Source organism: Oncorhynchus clarkii, chromosome 7 (genome assembly GCF_045791955.1).
Source record: "Oncorhynchus clarkii lewisi isolate Uvic-CL-2024 chromosome 7, UVic_Ocla_1.0, whole genome shotgun sequence".
In the NCBI taxonomy this organism is placed as follows: Eukaryota; Metazoa; Chordata; class Actinopteri; order Salmoniformes; family Salmonidae; genus Oncorhynchus; species Oncorhynchus clarkii.
In genome coordinates, this window is record NC_092153.1 from 83,437,237 (window position 1) to 83,451,369 (window position 14,133).

At 47.5% G+C, this 14,133-nt stretch overlaps 1 protein-coding gene across 2 annotated transcripts in view; it reads right to left on the reverse strand.

The window, feature by feature from the left end:
• Positions 1-14,133, reverse strand: part of LOC139413918 (ATPase plasma membrane Ca2+ transporting 2) — a 178,848-nt gene that overhangs the window by 88,698 nt on the left and 76,017 nt on the right. The window contains exons 5-6 of one of the 2 annotated variants that reach the window (XM_071161778.1): positions 12,575-12,703; positions 3,309-3,332 (exon numbers count right to left, since the gene is read on the reverse strand). In XM_071161778.1, the coding sequence (XP_071017879.1) occupies positions 3,309-3,332; positions 12,575-12,703 (153 nt within the window). The remainder of the gene's footprint in view (positions 1-3,308; positions 3,333-12,574; positions 12,704-14,133) is intronic. The other variant, XM_071161779.1, reaches the window with a different exon arrangement.

A 14,133-nucleotide genomic window follows, 5' to 3' on the forward strand; every position in this document is an offset into this window, starting at 1 on the left:
TTCAAAAGTAGTGCACTATATAGAGAATAGGGTGGCATTTAGGATGTAGATACCGGGGAAAGGGGGGGGGGGGGGGGGGTAGATTAATCTACTTCTGATATCAGTCACAGAAAACTAGTAATCGACTATGTCACCTGCCCTGAGAACAACTAGTAATAATTTCTGAGGAACATTTAGACCCCACACCTTCCATGATGATAATGACATGCTAGTCGTGACTGGCAAGCAGCAAACCCCCCCCCCAACCTTCTTCAACACATATCTCACCGAGAACACTTACAGAACGTCTCTTTATTAAACCCATGTCCCGTCTAAACCTCCAACGCAACCGGATCATCCCTCACTACCTACTTACTAAATCATTTAGATTTTCTATTGAACTTTCTTAATATTTTGGATGTATTGTGGTATTACTACTCAGTCATTCAACCCAAACAAACTGAAAGCAAGAAAAGGAGGAAGACAGAAAGGAAATGAAGACTGTTCCACCACCTCAGGAAAATAAGAAACATGCATTTAAAAGGAGAGAAGGTGAAGGGCACAGGAACAAGAGAGTGGGAATATAGGGAGGAGGAGGTGGAGGAGGAGGAGGAGGAGGAGGAGGTGGAAAAGGAGGTGGAGGAGGAGGAGGAGGAGGAGGAGGAGGAGGAGGTGGTGGAGAAGGAGGAGGAGGTGGAGGGTACAGGAACAAGAGAGTGGGAATATAGGGAGGAGGAGGTGGAGGAGGAGGAGGTGGAAGAGGAGGAGGTGGAGGTGGAAGAGGAGGAGGTGGTGGAGAAGGAGGAGGAGGTAGAGGGTACAGGAACAAGAGAGTGGGAATATAGGGAGGAGGAGGTGGAGGAGGAGGAGGAGGAGGAGGTGGAAAAGGAGGTGGAGGAGGAGGAGGAAGAGGAGGAGGTGGTGGAGAAGGAGGAGGAGGTGGAGGGTACAGGAACAAGAGAGTGGGAATATAGGGAGGAGGAGGTGGAGGAGGAGGAGGTGGAAGAGGAGGAGGTGGAGGAGGAGGTGGAAGAGGAGGAGGTGGTGGAGAAGGAGGAGGAGGTGGAGGGTACAGGAACAAGAGAGTGGGAATATAGGGAGGAGGAGGTGGAGGAGGAGGAGGTGGAAGAGGAGGTGGTGGAGGAGGTGGAGGAGGTGGAGGTGGAAAAGGAGGTGGTGGAGGAGGTGGAGGAGGTGGAGGTGGAAAGGGAGGTGGAGGAGGAGGAGGTGGTGAGAAGGAGGAGGAGGTGGAGGGTACAGGAACAAGAGAGTGGGAATATAGGGAGGAGGAGGTGGAGGAGGAGGAGGAAAAGGAGGTGGAGGAGGAGGAGGTGGAGGAGGAGGAGGTGGAAGAGGAGGAGGTGGTGGAGAAGGAGGAGGAGGTGGAGGGTACAGGAACAAGAGAGTGGGAATATAGGGAGGAGGAGGTGGAGGAGGAGGAGGAGGTAGAGGTGGAAGAGGAGGAGGTGGTGGAGGAGGTGGAAGAGGAGGAGGTGATGGAGGAGGTGGAAGAGGAGGAGGTGGAGGAGGTGGAAGAGGAGGAGGTGGAAGAGGAGGAGGTGGAGGAGGTGGTGGAGGAGGAGGAGGAGGAGGAGAAGGTGGAAGAGGAGGTGGAGGTAGAGGAGGAGGATGTCGAAGAAGAGGAGGTGGAGGAGGAAGAGGAGGTGCGGGAGGAGGAGGTGGAAGAGGAGGTGGGGGAGGAGGTGGGGGAGGAGGAGGTGGAGGAGGGAGGAGGCAGTTGTACCCAGCGGGAGGGAGCAGGACAGGAAGGAGGTTCTGGTCAACCTACCATTGACTAGGCTGGCATTGCCAGGCGCAAAACCACCTGCAGCACCATCGGTGGCTATAGTTGCGATGGGGTGGGCAGAGGGATGGGGGCAGTCTAGCAAGTAAATCATGGGTAAAAAAAAGACGAGCAACAGTGAACCAAAAGAACATGGTTAAGAGCTTGAATAACAGGACCATCAGTTGGTGTTGCTACAGTTCCTATCAGGGTTTGGGGTCAATCCCATTTCAATTCCAGCCGAATCAGGAAGTACACTGACATTTGAATTCCAATTCCGTTTCTCTGCTATTGCCTTTCAATAAGAACAATTTGAAATTGGAATTTGGTTCACTTTCTGAATTGACTGGAATTGAAATGGAATTGAGCCCAACACTCTGTTGTTTAAAACAGAGAAGGAATGGTACCCTTCAGGCGGAGCATTACAATTATAACGCAATATACTGTAAAACAGGGTATAACAACACAATAATAATGGAGAAACCAAATGAAAGGAACATAGAACACAATAATAATGGAGAAACCAAATGAAAGGAACATAGAACACAATAATAATGGAGAAACCAAATGAAAGGAACATAGAACACAATAATAATGGAGAAACCAAATGAAAGGGACATAGAAGACAACACAATAATAATGGAGAAACCAAATGAAAGGGACATAGAAGACAACACAATAATAATGGATAATTATAATAATTATTATAACGGATAGGTAAGAGGTTTGACCAATTTCCCTCAACGAAAACCTCAAACACGTGAAGAGAAAAAAGGCTTGAGATCTAATCTGTCTGGTGTTTCTTTTTTTAACCAATAAGGTACGAGGAGGTTTGTGTGCATTGGGCCAATATACTACGGCTAAAGGCTGTTCTTATGAACGACGCAACACAGAGTACAGCCTGAATAACACAGCCCTTAGCCGTGGGATATTGACCACATACCATAAACCTCCCGAGGTGCCTTATTGCTCTTATAAACTGGTTATAATAGAGCAGTATAATTAGAGCAGTAAACAAATAATTTTGTGTCATACCCGTGGTATACGGTCTGATATACCACGGCTGTCAGCCAATCAGCATTGAGGGCTCGAACGACCCAGTTTAAAAGGGACTATACACTGAGTATAACAAACATTAGGAACACCTTCGTAATATAGAGTCGGATTTCGGGGCTAATCAATCAATACGATCAATCCAATCTCAACCATGTTATTCATGTCATGTTATTGAGCAGCACAGAAGTCATAAAATAACAAGTGTTAGAGCAGAAGTGCATTGTGGTTAAACTGCTTGAATCAGGGTTGGGCTCAATTCCATCTCAATTCAGAATGTAAACCAAATTCCCAATTCTACATTTTCCCAATTGAAAAGCATTGAAGAGAATTGGAATTTCAATGAAATTCTTCCTGAATTGACAGAAATTTAAATTGAATTGACCCCAAACTCTTGAAATGACAAATTCCACCAACGGTCAACATTCATCCAGACAGAAATCTGTTGGAGGGAGAGGGGAAAAAAAACTTAACGACTTCACCAATAACTTACTCAGCGGTGGAATTGGGAGGAGAGCTGAAAGAAAAAGTTGTAAAAAAAATGTACATGTAAAAATGTGTTTTGAATGATAATATTGAATTCTTAGAATTCAGAGTGATTTTTGTTCTTCAATTCCACTCCTGCGCATAAAGCATACTGGATACTACATATTACAAACTGAATACTGCACACTTCACAGTCCACATGGCCAAACAGGGTCCACATGGCCCTGTGTCCAGTAGTTACTACCTCCGTACAGGGTCCACATGGCCCTGTGTCCAGTAGTTACTACCTCCGTACAGGGTCCACATGGCCCTGTTACCAGTAGTTACTACCTCCGTACAGGGTCCACATGGCCCTGTGTCCAGTAGTTATTACCTCCGTACCGGGTCCACGTGGCCCTGTTACCAGTAGTTATTACCTCCGTACAGGGTCCACATGGCCCTGTGTCCAGTAGTTATTACCTCCGTACAGGGTCCACGTGGCCCTGTTACCAGTAGTTATTACCTCCGTACAGGGTCCAAATGGCCCTGTGACCAGTAGTTACTACCTCCGTACAGGGTTTAAATATTGTACACTTCACTGAGCCCAGGCAACATGTACTCTATAGGAGAGTGTAAGCAGAGACATTACATTAGTAGAATACCTTCAGGCTATGCTCAAACCCTTCACCCCAACCTGAGCACTTCGTTCTGCCACCTCAAGGTCTCTTGGCCCACCCACCCCTATGGAAGGGCAGTTCCTGCTCAGCCCAATCCAAGCGCTTCTCTTGGTCCTCCCACCCCCATGGAAGGGCAGTTCCTGCTCAGCCCAATCCAAGCTCTTCTCTTGGTCCTCCCACCCCTATGGAAGGGCAGTTCCTGCTCAGCCCAATCCAAGCTCTTCTCTTGGTCCTCCCACCACTATGGAAGGGCTGGTCCTGCTCAGCCCAATCCAAGCTCTTCTCTTGGTCCTCCCACCCCTATGGAAGGGCAGTTCCTGCTCAGCCCATTCCAAGCTCTTCTCTTGGTCCTCCCACCACTATGGAAGGGCAGTTCCTGCTCAGCCCAATCCAAGCTCTTCTCTTGGTCCTCCCACCACTATGAAAGGGCAGTTCCTGCTCAGCCCAATCCAAGCTCTTCTCTTGGTCCTCCCACCCCTATGGAAGGGCAGTTCCTGCTCAGCCCAATCTAAGCTCTTCTCTGTCCTGGCACCCCCCAATGGTGGAACCAACTTCCCCCTGATGCTAGGACAGCAGAGTCCCTGTCCATCTTCCACCTGAAACTAGGACAACAGAGTCCCTGTCCATCTTCCCCCTGAAGCTAGGACAGCAGAGTCCCTGTCCATCTTCCCCCTGAAGCTAGGACAACAGAGTCCCTGTCCAGCTTCCCTCTGAAACTAGGACAGCAGAGTCCCTGTCAATCTCCCCCCTGATGCTATGACATCAGAGTCCCTGCCCATCTTCCCCCTGAAACTAGGACAGCAACTAGGACAGCAGAGTCCCTGTCCATCTTCCCCCTGATGCTAGGACAGCAGAGTCCATCTTCCCCCTGAAGCTAGGACAACTGAGTCCCTGTCCATCTTCCACCTGAAGCTAGGACAGCAGAGTCTCTGCCCATCTTCCCCCTGAAGCTAGGACAGCAGAGTCCCTGTCCATCTTCCCCCTGATGCTAGGACAGCAGAGTTTTTGCCCATCTTCCCCCTGAAGCTAGGACAGCAGAGTCCCTGTCCATCTTCCACCTGAAGCTAGGACAACAGAGTCCCTGTCCAGCTTCCCCCTGAAGCTAGGACAACAGTCCCTGTCCATCTTCCCCCTGATGCTAGGACAGCAGAGTCTCTGCCCATCTTCCCCCTGAAGCTAGGACAGCAGAGTCCCTGTCCATCTTCCCCCTGAAGCTAGGACAACAGAGTCCCTGCCCATCTTCCTGAAAACACCTGAAACCCTACCTCTTCAAAGAGTATCTTAAATAATCTCCCCCCCAAAAAAATATATACTTTCCTGAACCAACACTTGCACCAACACTTGCACCTCTTGCACCTTACCTTTTGGGGCAGCAGCGTAGCCTAGTGGTTAGAGTGTTGGACTAGTAACCGGAAGGTTGCAAGATCGAATCCCTGAGCTGACAAGGTAAAAATCTGTCGTTCTGCCCCTGAACAAGGCAGTTAACCCACTGTTCCCCGGGAGGCCATCATTGAAAATAAGAATTTATTCTTAACTGACTTGCCGAGTTAAATAAAGGTTAAAGAAATATTGAGGGGAAGTGTACATACTGTAGCTGTCTTCAGATGAATGTACTTAACTGTAAGTCTCTCTAGATAAGAGAGTCAGATAAATGACTCACTAACTGTAAGTCTCTCTCTCAGAGCCACTAGAGTACGGTTCAGGGTCCTTAGAATATATCAGAGCCACTAGAGTAAGGCTCAGGGTCCTGTAGAATATATCCAAGCCACTAGAGTACGGTTCAGTGTCCTGTAGAATATATCCAAGCCACTAGAGTACGGCTCAGTGTCCTGTAGAATATATCCAAGCCACTAGAGTACGGCTCAGGGTCCTGTAGAATATACCCGAGCCACTACAGTACGGCTCAGTGTCCTGTAGAATATATCCAAGCCACTAGAGTACGGTTCAGGGTCCTGTAGAATATACCCGAGCCACTAGAGTACGGTTCACGGTCCTGTAGTGTGTGTAGAACCTACCAGTCATATAGTACAGGCTGTGTGGTTGGCATGTAGTTATTATTAAGACATAGTACTTTATAGTAACATCACAGAGATTAAAACCTAGTTATCCAAAAAATGGACTTCAAAACAAGAAGAACTGCCACCACTCAGTCTATAGTTGGAACAGTTTAAACCAACAACCCAAACGGCAAGACTGGTTGAAATGACATCATCACCACCAGCATAGCCTACTGGGGAGGACATACTGTAAAGGCATAGCCTACTGGGTAGCACATACTGTAAAGGCATAGCCTACTGGGTAGGACATGCTGTAAAGGCCTAGCCTACTGGGTAGGACATACTGTAAAGGCATAGCCTACTGGGGAGGACATAATGTAAAGGCCTAGCCTACTGGGTAGGACATACTGTAAAGGCATCGTCTACTGGGTAGGACATACTGTAAAGGCCTAGGACATACTGTAAAGGCCTAGCCTACTTGGTAGGACATACTGTAAAGGCATAGCCTACTGGGTAGGACATACTGTAAAGGCATAGCCTACTGGGTAGGACATACTGTAAAGGCCTAGCCTACTGGGTAGGACATACTGTAAAGGCATATCCTACTGGGTAGGACATACGGTAAAGGCATAGCCTACTGGGTAGGACATGCTGTAAAGGTCTAGCCTACTGGGTAGGACATACTGTAAAGGCATAGCCTACTGGGTAGGACATACGGTAAAGGCATAGCCTACTGGGTAGGATATACTGTAAAGGAATAGCCTACTGGGTAGGACATACTGTAAAGGCCTAGCCTACTGGGTAGGACATACTGTAAAAGCCTACTGGGTAGGACATACTGTAAAGGCCTAGCCTACTGGGTAGGACGTACTGTAAAGGCATAGGCTACTGTAAAGGCCTAGCCTACTGGGTAGGACATACTGTAAAGGCATAGTCTACTGGGTAGGGCATACTGCAAAGGCCTAGCCTACTGGGTAGGACATACTGTAAAGGCCTAGCCTACTGGTTAGGGCATACTGTAAAGGCCTAGCCTACTGGGTAGGACATACTGTAAAGGCATAGCCTACTGGGTAGGACATACGGTAAAGGCATAGCCTACTGGGTAGGACATACGGTAAAGGCATAGCATACTGGGTAGGACATACTGTAAAGGCATAGCCTACTGGGTAGGACATGCTGTAAAGTCCTAGCCTACTGGGTAGGACATGCTGTAAGGCATAATCTACTGGGTAGGACATGCTGTAAAGGCCTAGCCTACTGGGTAGGACATACTGTAAAGGCAGAGCCTACTGGGTAGGACATACTGTAAAGGCCTAGCCTATTGGGTAGGACATACTGTAAAGGCATAGCCTACTGGGTAGGACATACTCTAAAGGCATAGCCTACTGGGTAGGACATACTGTAAAGGCCTAGCCTACTGGGTAGGACATACTGTAAAGGCATAGCCTACTGGGTAGGACATATGGTAAAGGCATAGCCTACTGGGTAGGACATGCTGTAAAGGCCTAGCTTACTGGGTAGGACATGCTGTAAAGGCATAGTCTACTGGGTAGGACATGCTGTAAAAGCCTAGCCTACTGGGTAGAACATACTGTAAAGGCAGAGCCTACTGGGTAGGACATACTGTAAAGGCCTAGCCTACTGGGTAGGACATACTGTAAAGGCCTAGCCTACTGGGTAGGACACACTGTAAAGGCATAGGCTACTGTAAAGGCCTAGCCTACTGGGTAGGACATACTGTAAAGGCATAGTCTACTGGGTAGGACATACTGTAAAGGCCTAGCCTACTGGGTAGGACATACTGTAAAGGCATAGCCTACTGGGTAGGACATACAGTAAAGGCCTAGCCTACTGGTTAGGGCATACTGTAAAGGCCTAGCCTACTGGGTAGGACATACTGTAAAGGCATAGCCTACTGGGTAGGACATACGGTAAAGGCATAGCCTACTGGTAGGACATATGGTAAAGGCATAGCCTACTGGGAAGGACATACTGTAAAGGCATAGCCTACTGGGTAGGACATGATGTAAAGGCCTAGCCTACTGGGTAGGACATGCTGTAAAGGCATAGTCTACTGGGTAGGACATGCTGTAAAGGCCTAGCCTACTGGGTTGGACATACTGTAAAGGCAGAGCCTACTGGGTAGGACATACTGTAAAGGCCTAGCCTACTGGGTAGGACATACTGTAAAGGCCTAGCCTACTGGGTAGGACATACTGTAAAGGCATAGCCTACTGTAAAGGCCTAGCCTACTGGGTAGGACATACTGTAAAGGCATAGTCTACTGGGTAGGACATACTGTAAAGGCCTAGGACATACTGTAAAGGCATTGCCTACTGGGTAGGACATACTGTAAAGGCCTAGCCTACTGGGTAGGACATACTGTAAAGGCCTAGCCTACTGGGTAGGACATACGGTAAAGGCCTAGCCTACTGGGTAGAACATACTGTAAAGGCATAGCCTATTGGGTAGGACATACTGTAAAGGCTTAGCCTACTGGGTAGGACATAATGTAAAGGCCTAGCCTACTGGGTAGGACATACTGTAAAGGCCTAGCCTACTGGGTAGGACATACTGTAAAGGCATATCCTACTGGGTAGGACATACGGTAAAGGCATAGCCTACTGGGTAGGACATGCTGTAAAGGTCTAGCCTACTGGGTAGGACATACTGTAAAGGCATAGCCTACTGGGTAGGACATACGGTAAAGGCATAGCCTACTGGGTAGGATATACTGTAAAGGAATAGCCTACTGGGTAGGACATACTGTAAAGGCCTAGCCTACTGGGTAGGACATACTGTAAAAGCCTACTGGGTAGGACATACTGTAAAGGCCTAGCCTACTGGGTAGGACGTACTGTAAAGGCATAGGCTACTGTAAAGGCCTAGCCTACTGGGTAGGACATACTGTAAAGGCATAGTCTACTGGGTAGGGCATACTGCAAAGGCCTAGCCTACTGGGTAGGACATACTGTAAAGGCCTAGCCTACTGGTTAGGGCATACTGTAAAGGCCTAGCCTACTGGGTAGGACATACTGTAAAGGCATAGCCTACTGGGTAGGACATACGGTAAAGGCATAGCCTACTGGGTAGGACATACGGTAAAGGCATAGCATACTGGGTAGGACATACTGTAAAGGCATAGCCTACTGGGTAGGACATGCTGTAAAGTCCTAGCCTACTGGGTAGGACATGCTGTAAGGCATAATCTACTGGGTAGGACATGCTGTAAAGGCCTAGCCTACTGGGTAGGACATACTGTAAAGGCAGAGCCTACTGGGTAGGACATACTGTAAAGGCCTAGCCTATTGGGTAGGACATACTGTAAAGGCATAGCCTACTGGGTAGGACATACTCTAAAGGCATAGCCTACTGGGTAGGACATACTGTAAAGGCCTAGCCTACTGGGTAGGACATACTGTAAAGGCATAGCCTACTGGGTAGGACATATGGTAAAGGCATAGCCTACTGGGTAGGACATGCTGTAAAGGCCTAGCTTACTGGGTAGGACATGCTGTAAAGGCATAGTCTACTGGGTAGGACATGCTGTAAAAGCCTAGCCTACTGGGTAGAACATACTGTAAAGGCAGAGCCTACTGGGTAGGACATACTGTAAAGGCCTAGCCTACTGGGTAGGACATACTGTAAAGGCCTAGCCTACTGGGTAGGACACACTGTAAAGGCATAGGCTACTGTAAAGGCCTAGCCTACTGGGTAGGACATACTGTAAAGGCATAGTCTACTGGGTAGGACATACTGTAAAGGCCTAGCCTACTGGGTAGGACATACTGTAAAGGCATAGCCTACTGGGTAGGACATACAGTAAAGGCCTAGCCTACTGGTTAGGGCATACTGTAAAGGCCTAGCCTACTGGGTAGGACATACTGTAAAGGCATAGCCTACTGGGTAGGACATACGGTAAAGGCATAGCCTACTGGTAGGACATATGGTAAAGGCATAGCCTACTGGGAAGGACATACTGTAAAGGCATAGCCTACTGGGTAGGACATGATGTAAAGGCCTAGCCTACTGGGTAGGACATGCTGTAAAGGCATAGTCTACTGGGTAGGACATGCTGTAAAGGCCTAGCCTACTGGGTTGGACATACTGTAAAGGCAGAGCCTACTGGGTAGGACATACTGTAAAGGCCTAGCCTACTGGGTAGGACATACTGTAAAGGCCTAGCCTACTGGGTAGGACATACTGTAAAGGCATAGCCTACTGTAAAGGCCTAGCCTACTGGGTAGGACATACTGTAAAGGCATAGTCTACTGGGTAGGACATACTGTAAAGGCCTAGGACATACTGTAAAGGCATTGCCTACTGGGTAGGACATACTGTAAAGGCCTAGCCTACTGGGTAGGACATACTGTAAAGGCCTAGCCTACTGGGTAGGACATACGGTAAAGGCCTAGCCTACTGGGTAGAACATACTGTAAAGGCATAGCCTATTGGGTAGGACATACTGTAAAGGCTTAGCCTACTGGGTAGGACATAATGTAAAGGCCTAGCCTACTGGGTAGGACATACTGTAAAGGCCTAGCGTACTGGGTAGGACATACTGTAAAGGCATAGCCTACTGTAAAGGCATAGCCTGCTGGGTAGGACATACTGTAAAGGCATCGTCTACTGGGTAGGACATACTGTAAAGGCCTAGGACATACTGTAAAGGCCTAGCCTACTGGGTAGAACATACGGTAAAGGCCTAGCCTACTGGGTAGGACATACTGTAAAGGCATAGTCTACTGGGTAGGACATACTGTAAAGGCCTAGCCAACTGTAAAGGCCTAGCCTACTGGGTAGGACATACTGTAAAGTCATAGCCTACATTTTATTGCATGGCATAAGGACTTGATACATCAGAAAAGCAGAATATTTGGTACAGAAATCTTTGTTTGCAATTACAGAGATCATACGTTTCCTGTAGTTCTTCACCAGGTTTGCACACACTGTAGCAGGGATTTTGGTCCACTCCTCCATACAGACCTTCTCCAGATCCTTCAGGTTTCGGGGCTGTCGCTGGGCAATACGGACTTAAAGTTCCCTCCAAAGATTTTCTATTGGGTTCAGGTCTGGAGACTGGCTAGGCCACTCCAGGACCTTGAGATGCTTCTTACGGAGCCACTCCTTAGTTGCCCTGGCTGTGTGTTTCGGGTCGTTGTCATGCTGGAAGACCCAGGCACGACCCATCTTCAATGCTCTAACTGAGGGAAGGAGGTTGTTGGCCAAGATCTTGCGATACATGGCCCCATCCATCCTCCCCTCAATACGGTGCAGTCATCCTGACCCCTTTGCAGAAAAGCATCCCCAAAGAATGATGTTTCCACCTCCATGCTTCACAGTTGGGGTTGTACTCATCCTTCTTCCTCCAAACACGGCGAGTGGAGTTTAGACCAAAAGGGTCTCTGTTTGTCTCATCAGACCACATGACCTTCTCCCATTCCTCCTCTGGATCATCCAGATGGTCATTGGCAAACTTCAGACGGGCCTGGACATGCGCTGGCTTGAGCAGGGGGACCTTGCGTGCGCTGCATGATTTTAATCCGTAGTGTGTTACTAATGGTTTTCTTTGAGACTGTGGTCCCAGCTCTCTTCAGGTCATTGACCAGGTCCTGCCGTGTAGTTCTGGGCTGATCCCTCACCTTCCTCATGATCATTGATGCCCCACGAGGTAAGATCTTGCATGGAGCCCCAGACCGAGGATGATTGACCGTCATCTTGAACTTCTTCCATTTTCTAATAATTGAGCAAACAGTAGTTGCCTTCTCACCAAGCTGCTTGCCTATTGTCCTGTAGCCCATCCCAGCCTTGTGCAGGTTTACAATTTTATCCCTGATGTCCTTACACACCTCTCTAGTCTTGGCCATTGTGGAGAGGTTGGAGTCTGTTTGATTGAGTGTGTGGACAGGTGTCTTTTATACAGGTAAAGAGTTCAAACAGGTGCAGTTAATACAGGTAATGAGTGGAGAACAGGAGGGCTTCTTAAAGAAAAACTAACAGGTCTGTGAGAGCTGGAATTCTTACTGGTTGGTAAGTGATCAAATACTTATGTCATGCAATGAAATGCAAATCAATTACTTAAAAATCATATAATGTGATTTTCTGGATTTTTGTTTTAGATTCCGTCTCTCACAGTTGAAGTGTACCTATGATAAAAAATGACAGACCTCTACATGCTTTGTAAGTAGGAAAACCTGCAAAAACAGCAGTGTATCAAATACACTGTATATCCACTGTCTATCTGTGAATCACAGTTTAAAACTGTTGGCAGTGTGGGTGAGATATCACTGCAATGACATTCTGTTATTGTGTCGCATGGAACTACACATCGAGACTACTGTCTACAGTAGTGTGGCATCACTGTAACAGTGCAAGGTTATATTATACAGCATTCAGATAACAGAGCACACATTTGCAACTAAATAAGTAGTGTGGATTGTCCTTTGGATTGGACAATACAGTAGAAAAGGGTACAGTAATTTACTCCAGAACCCGTTTGATTGGACAATACAGTAGAAAAGGGTACAGTAATTTACTCCAGAACCCGTTTGATTGGACGATAGAGTAGGATAACAATAAGTGGCACCAGAAAGAGAAGGAAGTGAGAAGGAGGGACATACCTTTCTTCTCCTTCTTCTCCTCCTCCACTGGCTCTCCGGCCCCCAGCAGAGTAAAGATGATGCCGGTCTGAGAGTTGACCCCTACAGCTGTTACCAGCATCCTGCCGGAACCCTCCATCACATGGGTACCTACACACACACACACACACACACACACACACACACACACACACACACACACACAGACAAGAAGATTATGAAACAGAATTATGGATCCTATTCATCAATATCCGATCGGCTGTCAGAGAACAGAAATGGAATGCACTGACCTGTACACTAACATATATACAGAGGTTTGTAACAGCAGGCACAGTACAGTGGTTTGTAACAGCAGGCACTGTACAGTGGTTTGTAACAGCAGGCACAGTACAGTGACTTGTAACAGCAGGCACAGTACAGTGGTTTGTAACAGCAGGCACAGTACAGTGGTTTATAACAGCAGACACAGTACAGTGGTTTGTAACAGCAGGCACAGTACAGTGGTATGTAACAGCAGGCACAGTACAGTGGTTTGTAACAGCAGGCACAGTACAGTGGTATGTAACAGCAGGCACAGTACAGTGGTTTGTAACAGCAGGCACAGTACAGTGGTTTGTAACAGCAGGCACAGTACAGTGGTTTGTAACAGCAGGCACAGTACAGTGGTTTATAACAGCAGGCACAGTACAGTGGTTTGTAACAGCAGGCACAGTACAGTGGTATGTAACAGCAGGCACAGTACAGTGGTTTGTAACAGCAGGCACATTACAGTGGCTTGTAACAGCAGGCACAGTACAGTGGTATGTAACAGCAGGCACAGTACAGTGGTTTATAACAGCAGGCACAGTACAGTGGTTTGTAACAGCAGGCACAGTACAGTGGTTTGTAACAGCAGGCACAGTACAGTGGTTTGTAACAGCAGGCACAGTACAGTGGCTTGTAACAGCAGGCACAGTACAGTGGTATGTAACAGCAGGCACAGTACAGTGACTTGTGAAAGTATCCACCCCCCTTTCTTGGCATTTCTCCTATTTTGTTGCCTTACAACCTGGAATTAAAATATATCTTTTTTTTTTTGGGGGGGGGGGGGTTGTATCATTTGATTTACGCAACATGCCTTCCACTTTGAAGATGCTAAATATTTTTATTGTGAAACATACAAGAAATAAGACAAAAGAAAACTGAAAACTTGAGTGTGCATAACTATTCACCCCCCAAAGTCAATACTTTGTAGAGACACCTTTTGCAGCAATTACAGCTGCAAGTCTCAATAAGCTTGGCACATCTAGCCACTGGGATATTTTCCCATTATTCAAGGCAAAACTGCTTCAGCTCCTTCAAGTTGGATGGGTTACGCTGGGGTACAGCAATCTTTAAGTCATACCACAGATTCTCAATTGGATTGAGGTCTGGGCTTTGACTAGGCCATTCCAGACATTTTAATATTTCCCCTTAAACCACTCGAGTGTTGCTTTAGCAGTATGCTTAGGGTCATTGTCCTGCTGGAAGGTGAACCTCTGTCCCAGTCTCAAATCTCTGGAAGACTGAAGCAGGTTCCCCTCAAGAATTTCCCTGTATTT